General features: G+C 44.6%; 2 protein-coding genes across 9 annotated transcripts; both read left to right on the top strand.

Annotated features, from left to right (window-relative positions):
• Window positions 1-315: 315 nt before the first annotated feature.
• Window positions 316-16,129, top strand: LOC102072237 (serpin B6). Of its 8 annotated transcripts, XM_074544746.1 has the most exons (9): window positions 9,292-9,879; window positions 9,998-10,081; window positions 10,214-10,323; window positions 10,707-10,884; window positions 11,748-11,885; window positions 12,503-12,620; window positions 12,863-13,005; window positions 14,016-14,183; window positions 14,847-16,129. In XM_074544746.1, the coding sequence occupies exons 4-9, from the start codon at window positions 10,717-10,719 to the stop codon at window positions 15,267-15,269; spliced, it is 1,158 nt and encodes a 385-aa protein (XP_074400847.1). In that variant the 5' UTR covers window positions 9,292-9,879; window positions 9,998-10,081; window positions 10,214-10,323; window positions 10,707-10,716; the 3' UTR covers window positions 15,270-16,129. The 8 variants fall into 8 exon arrangements, with proteins under 8 accessions (XP_074400825.1, XP_074400815.1, XP_074400847.1 ...); XM_074544724.1 differs by lacking the exons at window positions 9,292-9,879; window positions 9,998-10,081; window positions 10,214-10,323 and adding exons at window positions 316-345; window positions 2,495-2,604; XM_074544714.1 differs by lacking the exons at window positions 9,292-9,879; window positions 9,998-10,081; window positions 10,214-10,323 and adding exons at window positions 319-345; window positions 2,492-2,604.
• On the top strand, window positions 320-9,200 carry LOC102064164 (serpin B6). The gene is made up of 8 exons (XM_074544772.1): window positions 320-345; window positions 2,492-2,604; window positions 2,994-3,171; window positions 4,045-4,182; window positions 4,754-4,871; window positions 5,097-5,239; window positions 6,808-6,975; window positions 7,918-9,200. Exons 3-8 carry the CDS (start codon window positions 3,004-3,006, stop codon window positions 8,320-8,322), a joined length of 1,140 nt encoding a protein of 379 aa, XP_074400873.1. The 5' UTR covers window positions 320-345; window positions 2,492-2,604; window positions 2,994-3,003; the 3' UTR covers window positions 8,323-9,200.
• Window positions 16,130-16,171: the final 42 nt, after the last annotated feature.

Raw genomic sequence — 16,171 nt, 5'->3', positions numbered from 1 at the left:
TGGCTACAGCAACAGCTCAATTTGGCTCAAAGCAATCCTAGTTTCAGAAGCAAGTAATTAATAGCGCTTCATGGACCGAGGGTGCTTTCTGTCAGCTTGGCCACGAGAGGGAGGCAGAGGTGGACAAACACGGGCCCAAAGGGGAAGGGAGAGGCGGCTGCCGGGACTCCCTGAGGCGGGGGGCCGCCATTTTTCGGGGAGGGGCTGCGGCGCCTCCCGTTCCCGGCGCCCAAGGGTGAAGCGGGGTGATTCAGCCTCTGGCTAAATCCCGAGAGGGGCCGGGCTCCCGTCCCTTCCCTCTGCTCGGCTGCGCTTCCGGGAACAGGGAAGGCGGCGGCCGGCGGGGTGAGTGCGGCGGCCGCGTTGCTGCTGCGTTGTCCTGAAGGTTCTCTACGGGGAAGCCTGTGCCTGTGTTTTTTTAGGGTTTTCTTGTTTGGCGGGTTTTTTAGGAAGTTGAGCCGAATGGCGTTGCTTTTACTGTGTTTTCTATTTTGTTTCTTTTTCTTCCCTCTTTCATGACATTCCCTTAACGCAGCTGCTTCGTGCCAGCTGGAGGCGCGGCGGTGCGCCTGGAGCGCTTCGTGTGGGAGCGCCGGGAGCACCGCGGGGGGTTGAGGCGCCTCTCGCGGGGCCAAGCCCGGGGCGGGGGCGGAAGAGGAACTCGTCGCTCCAGGGAGAGCCAAACCTTTGGCTTTTTGTGCCTCAGCTTGCTGGGACAGTGCCAGGCTCCTCCCTGCCCCTCCCCGCCCCTGCAGAGGCACGGAGGTCAGGAGCCCGGCAGTAGCGGGGTCATGTCGTTCCCTGCGTCGCAGGGAGAGCTGCGATGCCAAGGCCCTGCAGGTGTTTTAACATCGCTCCCAACTCTCCAAATCCTAAATGAAGCTTTTTCCCATAAGGAAGCCTGCTTTGGTTCAGTGCATGGGAAAAAGGGGTGTTTGTGGCACGGACAGGGCTTTGTCCGTGGAGATGGACATGGCCTGGTGCTCATTGCCCCAGTTCCTTCTGGAGTTGAAAGAGTCAGCTGGAGACTCCTGCGATGTAGCTGATGCGCCGTGGGGAAGTGTCCTTATTTGCCGGACACTGATCCACGTTGTAGTTTTTGCGGGAAGTGTCTCTCGGGTTGCGGGCTGGAGGAGAGCTGCAGCCTGCTGTGGTTTCCCCATGACGAGGCCCTGCAGTGGTTGTCTACGAATTGATTTACATACAGCCTTTCGGTCCATAAAGACTGTCCTGAAGCATAGGTGTTGACTGCTGAGAATATATGCTTCAAATTCAGTGGTAGGAACACAAAACCTCTGCACAGGTGTCTCACTGCTGACCTGCAGAGCATGGGGAGAGCAGAGTAAGGAATGAGTTGCTGTCAGCAAACCCTTTGACTACTGAGAGCTCTGCAGCAGTTTACAATTGAGTGACAAATATGTACTTGTATCATGAGGTTTTTTGTTCCTTAAAGTGTCATTGTGTATTGTCTCTGAAACTGTGGATTCCAAATTGTGCATTGCCTCTGTAGTTATGTTGCTACTCCTGAGCTGCAGAGAAAGCATAGTTGACTGTGCAGATGCAACTCCTAGCCTTGTGTCCAAGCTGTTGAATGTTATTTATGGTATTTATAAATATTATTTATTATTTAAATGCCCCTGATTTTCAGGCAGGCAAATAGTGTCAGTTGCATCCTTCTGTCTGTAAATTCTTGCCTGTTGTGGAAGTCCTATAAACACTCTAGAAAATAGAAATTTAAATGTAAATTTCTGCCTGTTGGTGTCACTATTCCTGTGTGTTTTGACCCGGAGGTTAAAAAAAACCGTATTGCTAGCAATCTGCAGATACTGAGATAGTAGAAAAATTCTGGTCTACACTGTAACCAGTGTGAATGCTTTGTGTCTCTTCTTTATTCTGTGCAGTGCATAATTTACCCATTCAGACACAATTGGAGGATTGTTTCCATCTAAGCATGCTTGTTTTTTGGTTGTACTCTAAAATTTTCAAGTTATGGGAGAAGAGAAATGGGATTAATTTTCTACTGTTTATAGTAAAGCTGCTAGCAAGGAATTTTCTTGGTTTGAAAAGCATGCTTGTGGAAACTTGCTCTTTTCAACTCTCTAAGATGATGAATCAGTAGTATGAATTGGGTGGTGGTTTTGTATATGGTAGCAACTTGTCAACACTAGGCCCTGCCTAATGAGAAAAACAAAAGAGAGATGGTAAAATCTATCAGCATTTATCTTATGATGATTTATGATACTTATCTGTGGTTAACTGAGTGTTCTAGTACCTATTGCTCATTTAATAGGAGTGGTGTTTAATCTCAGATTCACTGCCTATAGCAGATAAATAGAGTACGACAGTTTATGATTGTGTGCGTTGCCATGTTGCAGGCAATAAAATGGAACTGAAATGAACTTTGATTTTTTTAAATTTGTAATACAGCAGGAAATTGCAGTTACCTGTCATGCTGGCGACATAAATTTTTTTCTTTCCGCCTTTTATCCAGCAGGCCAAGTCATTCTGCTGACTTCTCCCAGCCTGGCTGGCAGGTTTAAAACCCAGCGTGCCCACGTAGAAGCAAGCTGCAGCTACCACTGAAAGTCTGTAGACTAAGAGAAGGTAAGAGTTGGTAATTCTGCTGTTCTGATGTCTAACTTTGACTCTGGTGGTCCAATAAATGGAAATTATTTGCTGTGTGAAGTCAAGAGAAAGTTCTTTCAGGAAGTCCTGACCAAAAAGCTGTTGTGCCTGATCACCTCAAAAGATGTCACACTGGGTAGTTAAGGGATTAAAATTTAGAAGTCACCTCTAAATTAGTAAAATAGCTCAGAGGTGTAGTATGGAATTTCAGGTGCTTGTGGCACCAAATCAGTTTCCAGTAAGCTGATAATTTTCCAGCCTTTGCTGCCTAGTTTATGCTGGGAAGTGTAGAAGGTATACAAATAACAAATAACTGATTTGTATTCAAATAAATTTGTATCGTTCTCATTCTGTGTTTGATGTCCCAGGTTTGGAAGCATGGAAAGCCTCTGTGCAGCAAACAGCACTTTTGCTGTGGACCTGTTAAGAAAGCTGTGTGAGAAGAAAAGTGGGCAGAATGTGTTCTTTTCACCATTTAGTATTTCTTCTGCTTTGTCTATGGTTTTGCTGGGTTCAAGAGGTGGCACTGAAGTCCAAATAAGCAAGGTAGGTCAAAATAAAGTTGGTGGATTGCATTGGATGGGATCATATGAGGAAGAGATGTGTCTTCCAGTCTGTGACATGCACTTGTGCTAAACTGTGATTGTCACTGTGGTGTGAGAGAGCAGAGCTCTTCCTCTGGTGTTTGTATAAGGACAATGAATTTTCATTGATTTTGAAAGGGGACATTCCTTCATTTTGAAATAAGAGTTTCCTGGGTTTTGTTGTGTGGGGATTTTGTGGTTTTTTTGAGACACATCATCTTTAATCTGTAATTGAGAGTTATGTGATTTTTTTTAAAATTTATTTAGCTTGATCAATTTACAGCTCCATAAAATATTATGTTCTGCTTCTTTCTTTGGGCTTAATATCAGACAACTTATGTTTTCAGAACATAGCCAGGCACACACAAAATCCACAGTGACTGAATGTCAAACTGTAAGCATGGTTTACACTTTGTTGATTTAAACTCGCTTAGGTAGCAGATAGTACTTGTCATGTGTTTTACATATGAACTGACAAAGTTAAGAGCAGAATCAGTCCTTTTGGTTCTGTTATTGGGCTCTTTTGCAAAGTGAGAGATGAGTAAAAACCTGTATTTTTAAAAAATATTTACTATTAATAAAAGTTTCTCAAAAACTTTTGTTGTCATAGTTGGAAATACTCAATATCCATCTAGACACAGTCCTGGACTATGGGCAGTGGATGTCCCAGCTTGGGCAGGGCTTTGTAGCAGATTGTCCCCACAGGTCCCTTCCAGACTGAGCCATTCTGTGATCCTGTAGCGCTTGCCTTGAGGGAAGGAAAATCAGGGCTGCTGACTCTGCTGCTCCCCAATTTATGACTTCTACAAGCACTGCAGATGCTGTCTTTGTGCAGGTGCTTTCTCTGAAGAGTGCCCAGGATGCTCACAATGGGTATCAGTCCCTTCTCTCTGAAATTAATGATCCAAACACCAAATACATCCTGAGAACTGCGAACCGGCTCTATGGAGAAAAGACCTTTGAGTTTCTTCCAGTAAGTAGCCATTAAATTCGTGGCATTTCTTAGGATAATGTAGTTAGTGCCTCTGTCCTCTGGAGGTCAAGGCAGGCTTTGGAGTTTGCCTGACAGATTTTCTGTGCAGGGAACCAGGAGTGCAGTAGATTCTGCCAGAGTCTGAATTTGGTGGAGAATCTCCTTTAAATAACATGGGATCTGAATATGGCAAAGCAGGGTAAAGTCCATCAGTGTCTACACTGGAGGGTTCTGTGATCCATTAATCTCTTTGGCTGTGGGACAAATGGTTGATGTATCTTTTAGCAAAACTCTGATAAACCAACTTATAAAATCATATGTACCTGAAGCATAAAAGAGATACAGGGAAAAAAAAAATAACTGTACTACAGTGCATAAGCCATTTGATTGAATAACAATTCCTAGTTCAAAGAAGTGGTGTAGATCCTAGAAGGAACTTGTCAGTGAGAAGTTTAAGCTAAATGAAGTGGGGAAGAAAAGCTGGCAGATTTCCTTGGGGGATGCAAGAATCATCTGTGTCTGAAGGAGAGTAAATCTCTTGCTGAAAATCTGTTGTGACTGTCCCTGTTAGTCATTTATAGAGTCCAGTCAGAAATCCTACCATGCTGGCCTGGAAGAGATGGACTTCCTGCATGCTTGGGAGGATTCCAGGAAACAAATCAATGTCTGGGTGGAGGAAAGGACTGAAGGTGAGTGCTCAGTTGTGTTTAATGGGACCCATTGTCTGGGTAAACACCTAGTTCAGGATATAGGATTGTGAATTCAAGCCCACTCAAATAGTGGGCTGTTGCTGTACCTGGTACACGATTCTCTTCTCTATTGTTTATTAACTGTAGACCAGATACTATCTTGGAGAATAATTAGATCCATGTAAGCCTCTTAATTAATGTGTGTTTTTTCTTTGTATCATAAAGGTAAAATTCAGAACCTGTTGGCAGAGGGGATTCTGGATTCCCTGACCAGGCTTGTGTTGGTGAATGCCATCTATTTCAAAGGCAACTGGGAAGAGCAGTTCAACAAACAGAGTACCACAGAAAGGCCATTCCACATTAATAAGGTGTGATGTGCTAAAATGCTGACAATACCCTGTTAATCTGAAGTAGCCTGAAATGACCACCTTTAAGAAGAAATTAAATCTTTCAATCAGGATTGCCTTGGACAGGCTGTGTGAGATTCTTTCTGTCCCCTCCCTTTCATACAAATTCCATCTTTGCTGAGTTTCTCTGAACTTTAATGTCATTACTAGAACCTTTCATGTAGCACAAAGACAGGTGTGAAAGTTTGTGAATTTCAGTTTTCTTCAGTGAGAACTTCCCTGCAACTTTTCTGCCCCTGAGCCAATCCATATGAAATGGAAAACTAATTTCCTCTGAAGACCTGTGTTCTCTGCAGCCTTGTTTTTAGAAGTAGATCAGTGCTCTGGAGGAGGACTTGGCCCCTGGCATGGGCAGGCCATGGCTGCCCCTCAGCATTCCTTGCAGCCCTGGGTTGGCCTCCAGGAGTCACGAACAAGACCTGGTAATGTGCCTTCCTTAACTCACCTGCTTGAAGCAGCCATTGAGGAAAATGGAAGATCTCCTGCCTGTCTGGAAACTGTATCTCAGTGGTTCAGTGGTGAAATCAATCCAGGAAGGCTTTTAAGTGCTACTAGCACTTCTAAGTAAGTTATGTTCACCCCATACTCTGTACAAGAACTTCAGAGACAGGTTTGGTTCCTGACGCCTTGTCCTCCGTGAACTTTTGGAAATGCAAGGTGTAAACATTAAGCTAGTTATTTTACATGTTGTTCAGTAACAAAGAGTTACTTTGACATCCCAGGAACATTTCCAACATCTTGTGAAATTGTTTCTGTGACTCTTGCACTACTTACGAGTCACTGGATGATTTTCTATTGCTTTATGGCTTTCCTTTTGCTTATCGATCCTTTTTATGTGTCACTGCTGTTGCAAAATAATTTCTGCCATATTCTCTCTGGGCATTATTCCAATGGGCATTACTTTAATTACAAAAAGCTGCTTATGTGAAAATCTCATGAAGGGAAGAGAGAAAGCAATGAAACTGAGAAGAAGGAAGATAATGATGTAAACAATAGTAGCTGATCCTCTATGTGGAAATGGAGTAAGATAGCAGGAAATGAAAATGAGAATAGAATCTCTCCCCTTATTACTCCCTCATGACTTTTAAGAATTCATAATAATACTCTTTCTTGGTAGTTTTAAGTAGATACATTTAAAAATATTTTATGTCCATTTTATGGTCACACAGAACCACATGGATTAACAATACATACACTGAAATAACTTATTCATGTATTGCAAAGAACAATGCCCCTGCTTATTACTAGCTCACTTTACTACTTGTCACTAGTTCTTAAGTTAACAAAAGAGTGAGAACACGGATTTACCTTAAAGGAATATTCCCAAACATTTTTACGTTAATAATTAAAAAGGAAATCTCAGGATTTTTAGTTATTAACAAAGAACAGCGTGGTGTCTGTGTTTTGTGGTGTGTGATCAGTTCCATTTGGTCAAATCCTAAAAGGCCATGAGTGACTTGCTGCCTGCTTTGTAGTGTGAGAGCAGCAGAGAAGCTCAGCACTAACTGTTGGCATCTCTTGATTTCTAGAAGGAGACCAAACCTGTGCAGATGATGTTCAAGGAGGCAACTTTTAACATGACCTACTTTGGAGACTTGCAGACCAAAATCCTGGAGCTGCCCTATGTGGGAAATGAGCTGAGCATGATCATCCTGCTCCCTGATAAAATCCAGGACGGCTCCACAGGCTTGGAAAGAGTAAGTAGTTGAGCTGAGTGCAAAGAGAGGCTGAATCCTTCCAGGAAAGAAAGTCTCAATTGCACAGAGACCTGCAGATGAGTTCCAGAGCAATTGTGTCCCTGGTGCTGCAGGCCAGCAGAAATGTCCCTCTCCTCCCTGTCCCCAAAGGGACAGCCCCTGCCATGTCAGTGCTGCTCAGGCTGTGTGCTGCTCCCTTAGGCAGAGGCTCTGGAAGCAGAGCTGGCCCTGCTCAGGGGCAGAGGTCAGCTGTGGTTGTGGGGAAGGCACAGTGTGGTGATGGTGGAATGTGGAGAGGGGATTTTGGGTGGGCTCTTTGGAAGTGCTGTGGCTTGTCCTGTAGGTGTTGTGTGCTGAGCAGCTGGCAGCTGGTGTGTGGCTCGCTGGCTGGAAAGAGGCTGAGAGGAAAGGGCAGGATCTCTTTTGTGCTGAGGGTAGGATACGAGTTTGGGCTCTTTGGAACTGTGGACCAGCAGTTTATGAATAAAGTTCTCTAAGACTGACTGCAAAGGGCCTTTGTGAACTCACTGTTTTCATGATGCTGCTGAATGACCTGTAGGATGAACCTTTGGTAAAGTGATAGAAGAACTGGGTTCAGATTCTTTGTGTTCTTGTTAACCGTTCTGTGCCTTTCTGTCCCATAAGTAAAAATTTAAAAAAAAAATCCAGGGACAATTTAACATGTTCTGTAGAAGCAAACATTACATGGAGTTGATTGATCCCTATTATAGCTATCAGAAAAAACAGTAGGTAATGATCTTGGCAGGGGCAGTATGCTCTAGTGAGAGGTAAAACTTGAAGTTTTGGCTTGAGAAACACTAACCAGCTTAAAAAAGATGAATCTTATGCAATATGTAAACAAATCACATAATCACTTCATTTGCAAGTATAACTCTGATTCAATTCTCACTGTAACTACGTAAATTTGAAATTTTTCTTCAGCTGGAAAGAGAACTTACATATGAGAAGCTAATAGATTGGATCAATCCTGAAATGATGGACTCTACAAAAGTGAGGGTGTCTTTACCCCGATTTAAACTAGAAGAAAATTATGATCTGAAACCGCTTCTGAGCAGCATGGGAATGTCTGATGCATTTGATGTGGGGAAGGCAGACTTCTCAGGAATCTCACCTGGTAATGAGCTGGTACTCTCTGAAGTGGTTCACAAGTCCTTTGTGGAAGTCAATGAAGAAGGCACTGAAGCAGCTGCTGCCACAGCAGCAGTGATGATGATGCGCTGTGCAATGATAGTTCCGGAATTCACTGCTGATCATCCCTTCCTCTTCTTCATCCGGCACAACAAAACTTCCAGCATTTTGTTCTGTGGCAGATTTTGCTGTCCCTAAGGAGGAGATGTCTTGGCAGCATAGGTGCCTTCAGACAAATAAATTTATGTATCCCTAGAACAAGGTGGCTCATTCTACATTAATTGTTTCTTTCAGCTGTGCCTGCACACTCTTGCATGATCTTTGTCTCAGGCTTGGCAGGAATAACAGATCTGCTTAGGCAAACAGAGCATGTGCCATATCCAGCCCCTCCTGTCCCTGTGTGCTGAGGTCTCCAGGTTCTTGTTGACACAAGAACCATCCCACTTGCTCTGTGAGTGCTTTTTCTGTGCTTGAGTTCACTTTTGGTGTCCAGCAGGCAGAGTCAGGCAGTGGGAGCCCATGGGATTGTTACCTTTGCTTGTGACAAGGCTGGAGCACATTTGTAGCTGCCCTTGCCTTTTACCTTCCAGTCTCCTGCATTGAGTGCCTTGATGCATTGCCTGGAGCTGAAAGGAGTTTTTGGCAGCCTGTTCCAGGTATTGCTGAACATCCTGCATAGATGGGGGTTTTTGGCTAACAGCTGGAGCCGCACTTAGGCACGAGTGGGAATGAAAGTATGCTGTTATCAGAGATGTCCCTGGGTGGTATTTGGGGCGAGTACCTTTATTTCTTCACTCCAGGACACTTGGGTTTATTCCCTGTCCTCTGGTTCTGGTCCTTCAACCAAGAATGAAATAAAAGGGCAGATGGTGCCTATGGAGTATTTGAAGGAGAAAGTTTTAATTTCAAAATGTTATTTTTTTTGCTACTGTTTTATGTTTATCATATTAATATTCTCTGAGACACCATAGTGTACCAGTTTAATACCAAAGACAGAGATGTAACCGCTTTCCTTACACCGGGATGTATGTTGTGGGTCCTGTTGCTGGAATAATAAAAGAAGCATAAGCACTGCATGGGTCTGTTTGTGCTGTTTCAGTTGTACATGACGCACGTATGTGTCGGGCTGTCTCCGACAGAAGCGGCTCCCGGCAGGCCCGGCGGGGTTCGCTGTGCCCGGCCCGGCCCGGCCCGGCCCGGCGGGCGCGCTCTCCTCTGGCGGCTGTCGCCGGCCGGGCAGGGGCAGGGACGCGGCCCAGCGGCCTCGGCCGCGCTGGGGCTGCGCGGGGCGGGCGGGCCCGGGGCAGCTCCGCGCTGTCCCCGCCCGCGGGGCATCCTGCGGGAACGGGGCGGTGTCGGGGCAAAGGCGGCAATGTTTGCTGGGCTCCCGAAAGGGCGGCGCTTCTCGGGCAGCGAGGGCGGCGGGCTGCGAAGGGTTTGGATGCGGGGCTCGCACGGGCGCTGCAAGGAAGGGCAAGGAAAGCGAAAGCGCCGCCGGGGCCTTGCTTTAGATGTTGGCTCGGGGGGTGCCGGCGTTTTCTTCAGCACAGAGCTTGCTAAAAGACCCTTACAGAGCTGCCGTGCCGATTGCGTGTTTGCCGGAGAGAGCTGGCAGTGATACCAGGAATTGCTGTGGGAGGGCAGTGCAGGAAATCCCCAAATTCTGATGAAAACTCCTCCCCACATTTGGGCGGGTATTAAAGGAAGCAGCAAATCTGCCAGTTCTGCTTCAAGAAGTGTGGGGAGAGCTGCTGTGTGAGTGAAATGTGTGGGGATGCTGGTCTGTGAGTCTGAAGAGCTAAAAGGTGGATTTGCCGGCAGAAATCGTTCCAATTTCCAGTTATAATGCAATGAATTTTTCTTTTATATGTAGCGCCACAAACTTGGAGCGATAAGTGAAGTTGTCGGTAATGTGCAGAGCATCCCGTCATAATGTGATTTATATTTACTTAGTATGGTACGAGGTTTCAGGTTGTTTGGGATTTCTTTTTGTGCTATTTTTCAGTTTGTTTGTGGGGTTTTTTTTCCTATTTTTCTTTAAAGAATGTTTAAGTGACAATGAAATTCTTGCAAGTTTTCTTAATTTTAGGCAAAGTCCTTCTGGTGACTTCTCCCAGCCTGGCTGGCAGGTTTAAAACCCAGCGTGCATACACAGGAGCAAGCTGCAGCTACCACTGAAGGTCTGCAGACTTAGAAAAGGTAAGAGCTGGTAGTTCTTCTGTTCTGAATTCCTACTTTGACTCTGGTGGTCCAATAAATGGAAATTATTTGCTGTGTGAAGTCAAGAGAAACTTCCTTCTGTATGTTCTGAACAAAAAGCTATTGTGCTTGATCACCTCAAAAAAAGTCACAAAAAGTGTAGGTATGGGATTGAAATTTAGAAGTAGCCTCTAAATCAGTAAAATAATTCAAGAGGTGTAGTAAGGATTTTTAGGTGCTTGTGGCATCAAATCAGTCTCCATTGAGCTGATAATTTTCCAGCCTTTGCTGCCTAGTTTATGCTGGCAGTTGTAGATGGTAGAAATAACTGATTTGTATTCAAATAAATTTTAATCGCTCTCGTTCTGTTTTTGATGTCCCAGGCTTGGAAGCATGGAAAGCCTCTGTGCAGCAAACAGCACTTTTGCTCTGGACCTGTTAAGAAGGCTGTGTGAGAAGAAAAGTGGGCAGAATGTGTTCTTTTCACCATTTAGTATTTCTTCTGCTTTGTCTATGGTTTTGCTGGGTTCAAGAGGTGGCACTGAAGCCCAAATAAGCAAGGTAGGTCAAAATAAAGTGATTGGATTGCATTTGATGGGATCATTTGAGGAAGAGATATGTCTTCCAGTCTGTGTCATGTGCTTGTGCTAAACTGTGATTGTCACTGTGGTGTGAGAGAGCAGAGCTCTTCCTCTGGGCTGTGTGTGTGTAAACTGGACCTGTTTTCTGTGACTTTTTAGTGTGAGCTTTGTTCAGTACGAAATGAAGAAGTTTCTGGATTTAGTGTATGCAGGTTTTTAAGAGCGATCTTCTTTAATATGTATTTAGAATGTACATGGAATTTTTTTACTTGACCAATAGGTGGCTACATAAATTATTTTCTTTTCCTTCCTTGCCTGGTTTATTATCAGATGATACATGTTCTGAAAAGGAAGCCAGGCATATAAAATTATACTAAAAATCCAACTGTCTATATTTCAAACTGGAAACTGCAATTTGATTAGTTCCTATTTAAAAATGTCTTCAGGTAGCAATTATCAATTGGCTTGTGTTTTATGCAGCATGTAACAATATGAAATGCAGGACCAGTCCTTTTGGTTTGGATGTTTGCTTCCTTTGCAAAGTAGGAGAGGAGTATAAAGTAAGATCTTGTTTCCATGTACTTTATAAAAATTTCTCCAAAACCTGTGCTGTTGTTGTAGTTGTAGATGCTCAAAATGCATGGACACAATCTGAGCTACCAGCTCTAGGTGTCCCTGCTTGGGCAGGGCTTTGTAGCAGATTGTCCCCACAGGTCCCTTCCAGACTGAGCCATTCTGTGATCCTGTAGCGCTTGCCTTGAGGGAAGGAAAATCAGGGCTGCTGACTCTGCTGCTCCCCAATTTATGACTTCTACAAGCACTGCAGATGCTGTCTTTGTGCAGGTGCTTTCTCTGAAGAGTGCCCAGGATGCTCACAATGGGTATCAGTCCCTTCTCTCTGAAATTAATGATCCAAACACCAAATACATCCTGAGAACTGCGAACCGGCTCTATGGAGAAAAGACCTTTAAGTTTCTTCCAGTAAGTAGCTATTAAATTCTTGGCATTTCTTAGGATAATGTAGTTAGTGCCTCTGTCCTCTGGAGGTCAAGGCGGGCTTTGGAGTTTGCCTGACAGATTTTCTGTGCTGAGAACCAGGAGTGCAGTAGATTCGGCCACAGCCCCGTGTCTGCACTTGGTGGAGAATCTCCCTTAAATAATTTGTGTTCTGAGTTGACAAGTGCTGCTAAGCAGGGTAAAATCCATCAGTCTTTTATCTTGACGGTGCTGTGATGCATTCATCTGTTTCGTTGTGTGACAAGTGATTGATGTATTTCTTAGCAAAAGTCTTATAAAATAATTTATACAATTATATGTCATGTTCATGAAGTAAAAAATAAAAACATGACCCCCCCAACCCCATCCTTGTGAATGAAGGGTAGAAGTTTGTAGTACAGTGCAAAAACTGTAACAATATAGATTCCTTGCTCAAAGAAGTAGTATAAATCCTAGTAGGAACATGTCAGCCAAAACTTTAATGGCTCTGTATGAAGCTGGGGAAGGAAATCTGCCAGATTTCCTTGGAGATTGCAAGAATCATCTGTGTCTGAAGGAGAGTAAATCTCTTGCTGAAAATCTGTTGTGACTGTCCCTGTTAGTCATTTATAGAGTCCAGTCAGAAATCCTACCATGCTGGTCTGGAACAGATGGACTTCCTGCATGCTTGGGAGGATTCTAGGAAACAAATCAATGTTTGGGTGGAGAAAAGTACTGAAGGTGAGTGCTTTTCCCAGGGCTCAGTTGTGTTTAATGGGACCCATTGTCTGGGTAAACACCTAGTTCAGGATATAGGATTGTGAATTCAAACAACTCAAATAGTGAGCTGTTGCTGTGCCTGGTACATAATTCTCTTCTCTTCTCTGTTGTGTATTAAATGTTGACTTGATACTATCTTGGAGAATAATTAGATCCATGTCAACCTTTTAATTAATGTGTATTTTTTTCTTTGTATCATAAAGGTAAAATTCGGAACCTGTTGGCAGAGGGGACTCTTGATTCCCTGACCAGGCTTGTGTTGGTGAATGCCATCTATTTCAAAGGCAAGTGGAGAGAGCAGTTCCAAAGAGAGAGTACCAGAGAGAGGCCATTCCACATTAATAAGGTATGATGGGCTAAAATGCTGACAATGCCCTGTTAGGTGGATGTTGTCTGAAATGACCACCTTTAAGAAGAAATTAAATCTTTCAATCAGGGTTCCCTTGAATAGGCTGTGTGAGATTCCTTATTCCCCCTCCCTTTCCATGGAAGTCTCTCTTTGCTGAGTTTGTCTGAACTTTCAGACCATTACTAGAAACTTTCATGTTGCACAAAGACGTGTGAAAGTTTGTGAATTTCAGATTTCTTCAGTCACAGCTTCCTTGCTGCATTCTTCCCCCTGAGCCAATCCATGTGAAATGGAAAACTAATTTCCTCTGAAGACCTGCTCTACAGTCTTCTTTTTAGAATTGCTCCTGAGGAGGACTTGGCCCCTGGCATGGGCAGGCCATGGCTGCCCCTCAGCATTCCTTGCAGCCCTGGGTTGGCCTCCAGCAGTCACGAACAAGACCTGGTAATGTGCCTTCCTTAACTCACCTGCTTGGAGCAGCCACTGTGGAAAATGGAAGATCTCCTGCCTGTCTGGAAACTGTCCCTCCCAGCAGTGGTGAAATGAATCCAGGAATATTTGAATGTGCTGATATAACTTCTAAATAAGGGAATGTTGCTGCTTACCCCAAGACTACCTCCAAGAGCATTTCAGAGACTGCTGGATTGAGTCAGTTCCTGCCTCCTTGGTCTCTTCCTATAGGAATGTGTTGACAAAGGTGGCAGGAGTATGCAAAAACGCTGTTGCATTTTCTATTTCCTGCAGCTGTGCAAGCTTAGAACCAGCTTTCAAGATGCAACACCAAAAGGATATAGGGCTGATGAATAATCTGGTTTGGAGTTGTGGTGGAATATCATGCACTGTATGCACATGCTCTCCAAAAGGTAGTCGGAGGGCTTCACTCTGAGGTGTGTGATCAGTTCCCTTTGGTCAAATCCTAAAAGGCCATGAGTGACTTGCTGCCTGCTTTGTAGTGTGAGAGCAGCAGAGAAGCTCAGCACTAACTGTTGGCATCTCTTGATTTCTAGAAGGAGACCAGACCTGTGCAGATGATGTTCAAGGAGGCAACTTTTAAAATGACCTACATTGGAGACTTGCAGACCAAAATCCTGGAGCTGCCCTATGTGGGAAATGAGCTGAGCATGATCATCCTGCTCCCTGATGCAATCCAGGATGGCTCCACAGGCTTGGAAAGAGTAAGTAGTTGAGCTGAGTGCAAAGAGAGGCTGAATCCTTCCAGGGAAGAAAGTCTGAATTGCACAGAGACCTGCAGGTGAGTTCCAGAGCAATTGTGTCCCTGGTGCTGCAGGCCAGCAGAAATGTCCCTCTCCTCCCTGTCCCCAAAGGGACAGCCCCTGCCATGTCAGTGCTGCTCAGGCTGTGTGCTGCTCCCTTAGGCAGAGGCTCTGGAAGCAGAGCTGGCCCTGCTCAGGGGCAGAGGTCAGCTGTGGTTGTGGGGGAGGCACAGTGTGGTGATGGTGGAATGTGGAGAGGGGATTTTGGGTGGGCTCTTTGGAAGTGCTGTGGCTTGTCCTGTAGGTGTGCTGAGCAGCTGGCAGCTGGTGTGTGGCTCACTGGCTGGAAAGAGGAAAGGGCAGGATCTCTTTTGTGCTGAGGGTAGGATACGAGTTTGGGCTCTTTGGAACTGTGGACCAGGAGTTTATTTCCAAGGCTTCTTGAGTCATTTATTCCCCAATTGAAAACGAAAAGAAAACCCCCAGAGTCTTCATGCATAACAAAGGGAAAAACCCCATGCATGTTTTGTGCTATGTGAATAAACACACAGAAATCACCACTTTGGCTATGTAATGTGATCTCATTTCTCATTGTAATTAAGTAAATTTGGAATTTTTTTTCAGCTGGAAAGAGAACTTACACATGAGAAGCTGATGGGTTGGATCAGTCCAGAAATGATGAATTCTACAGAGGTGATGGTGTATTTACCCAGATTTAAACTGGAAGAAGATTATGATCTGAGACCTATTTTAAGAAGCATTGGAATGCCTGATGCATTTGATTTGGGGAAGGCAGACTTTTCAGGAATGTCAGCTGTCATCTCTCCTGGTAATGAGCTGGTGCTCTCTGAAGTGGTTCACAAAGCCTTTGTGGAAGTCAATGAAGAAGGCACTGAAGCAGCTGCTGCCACAGCTATGCTATTTTGTGAGAGTTCTGGTATAATAATGTCCATTCCAGAATTCATTGCTGATCATCCCTTCCTCTTCTTCATCCGGCACAACAAGACTTCCAGCATTTTGTTCGGTGGCAGATTTTGCTGTCCCTAAGGAGGCAGCATAGGTGCCTTCAGACAATAAATTTATATTTCCCTAGAACAAGGTGGCTTATTCTGCACTAATTGTCTCTTTCAGCTGTGCCTGATCTTCTTCTGTAATCTTGATCTTGGGCTTGGCAGGAATAACAGATCTGCTTAGGCAAACAGAGCACGTGCCATGTCCAGCCCCTCCTGTCCCTGTGTGCTGAGGTCTCCAGGTTCTTGCTGACACAAGAACCATCCCACTTGCTCTGTGAGTGCTTTTTCTGTGCTTGAGTTCACTTTTGGTGTCAGCAGGCAGAGTCAGGCAGTGAGAGCCATGGGATTGTTACCTTTGCTTGTGACAAGGCTGGTGCACATTTGTAGCTGCCCTTGCCTTTTACCTTCCAGTCTCCTGCATTGAGTGCCTTGATGCATTGCCTGGAGCTGAAAGGAGTTTTTGGCAGCCTGTTCCAGGTATTGCTGAACATCCTGCATAGATGGGGGTTTTTGGCTAACAGCTGGGGCCGCCCTTAGGCACGAGTAGGAATGAAAGTATGCTGTTACCAGAGATGTCCCTGGGTGGTATTTGGGGTGAGTACCTTTATTCCATCACCCCAGGACACTTGGGTTTATTCCCTGTCCCCTGGTTCTTGTCCTTCAACAAAGAATGAAATAAAAGGGCAGATGGTGCCTATGGAGTATTTGAAGGAGAAAGTTTTAATTTCAAAAAATTTTTTTTTTGCTACTATTCTATGTTTATCCTACTAATATTCTCTGAGACACCATAGTGTACCAGTTTAATACCAAAGACAGAGATGTAACCGCTTTCCTTACACCGGGATGTATGTTGTGGGTCCTGTTGCTGGAATAATAAAAGAAGCATAAGCACTGCATGGGTCTGTTTGTGCTGTTTCAGTTGTACATGACGCACGT

This window comes from Zonotrichia albicollis, chromosome 1, assembly GCF_047830755.1.
Source record: "Zonotrichia albicollis isolate bZonAlb1 chromosome 1, bZonAlb1.hap1, whole genome shotgun sequence".
In the NCBI taxonomy this organism is placed as follows: domain Eukaryota; kingdom Metazoa; phylum Chordata; class Aves; order Passeriformes; family Passerellidae; genus Zonotrichia; species Zonotrichia albicollis.
The sequence above is the reverse complement of the archived record's forward strand: the minus strand, read 5'-3'. Positions and strand labels throughout refer to the sequence as shown.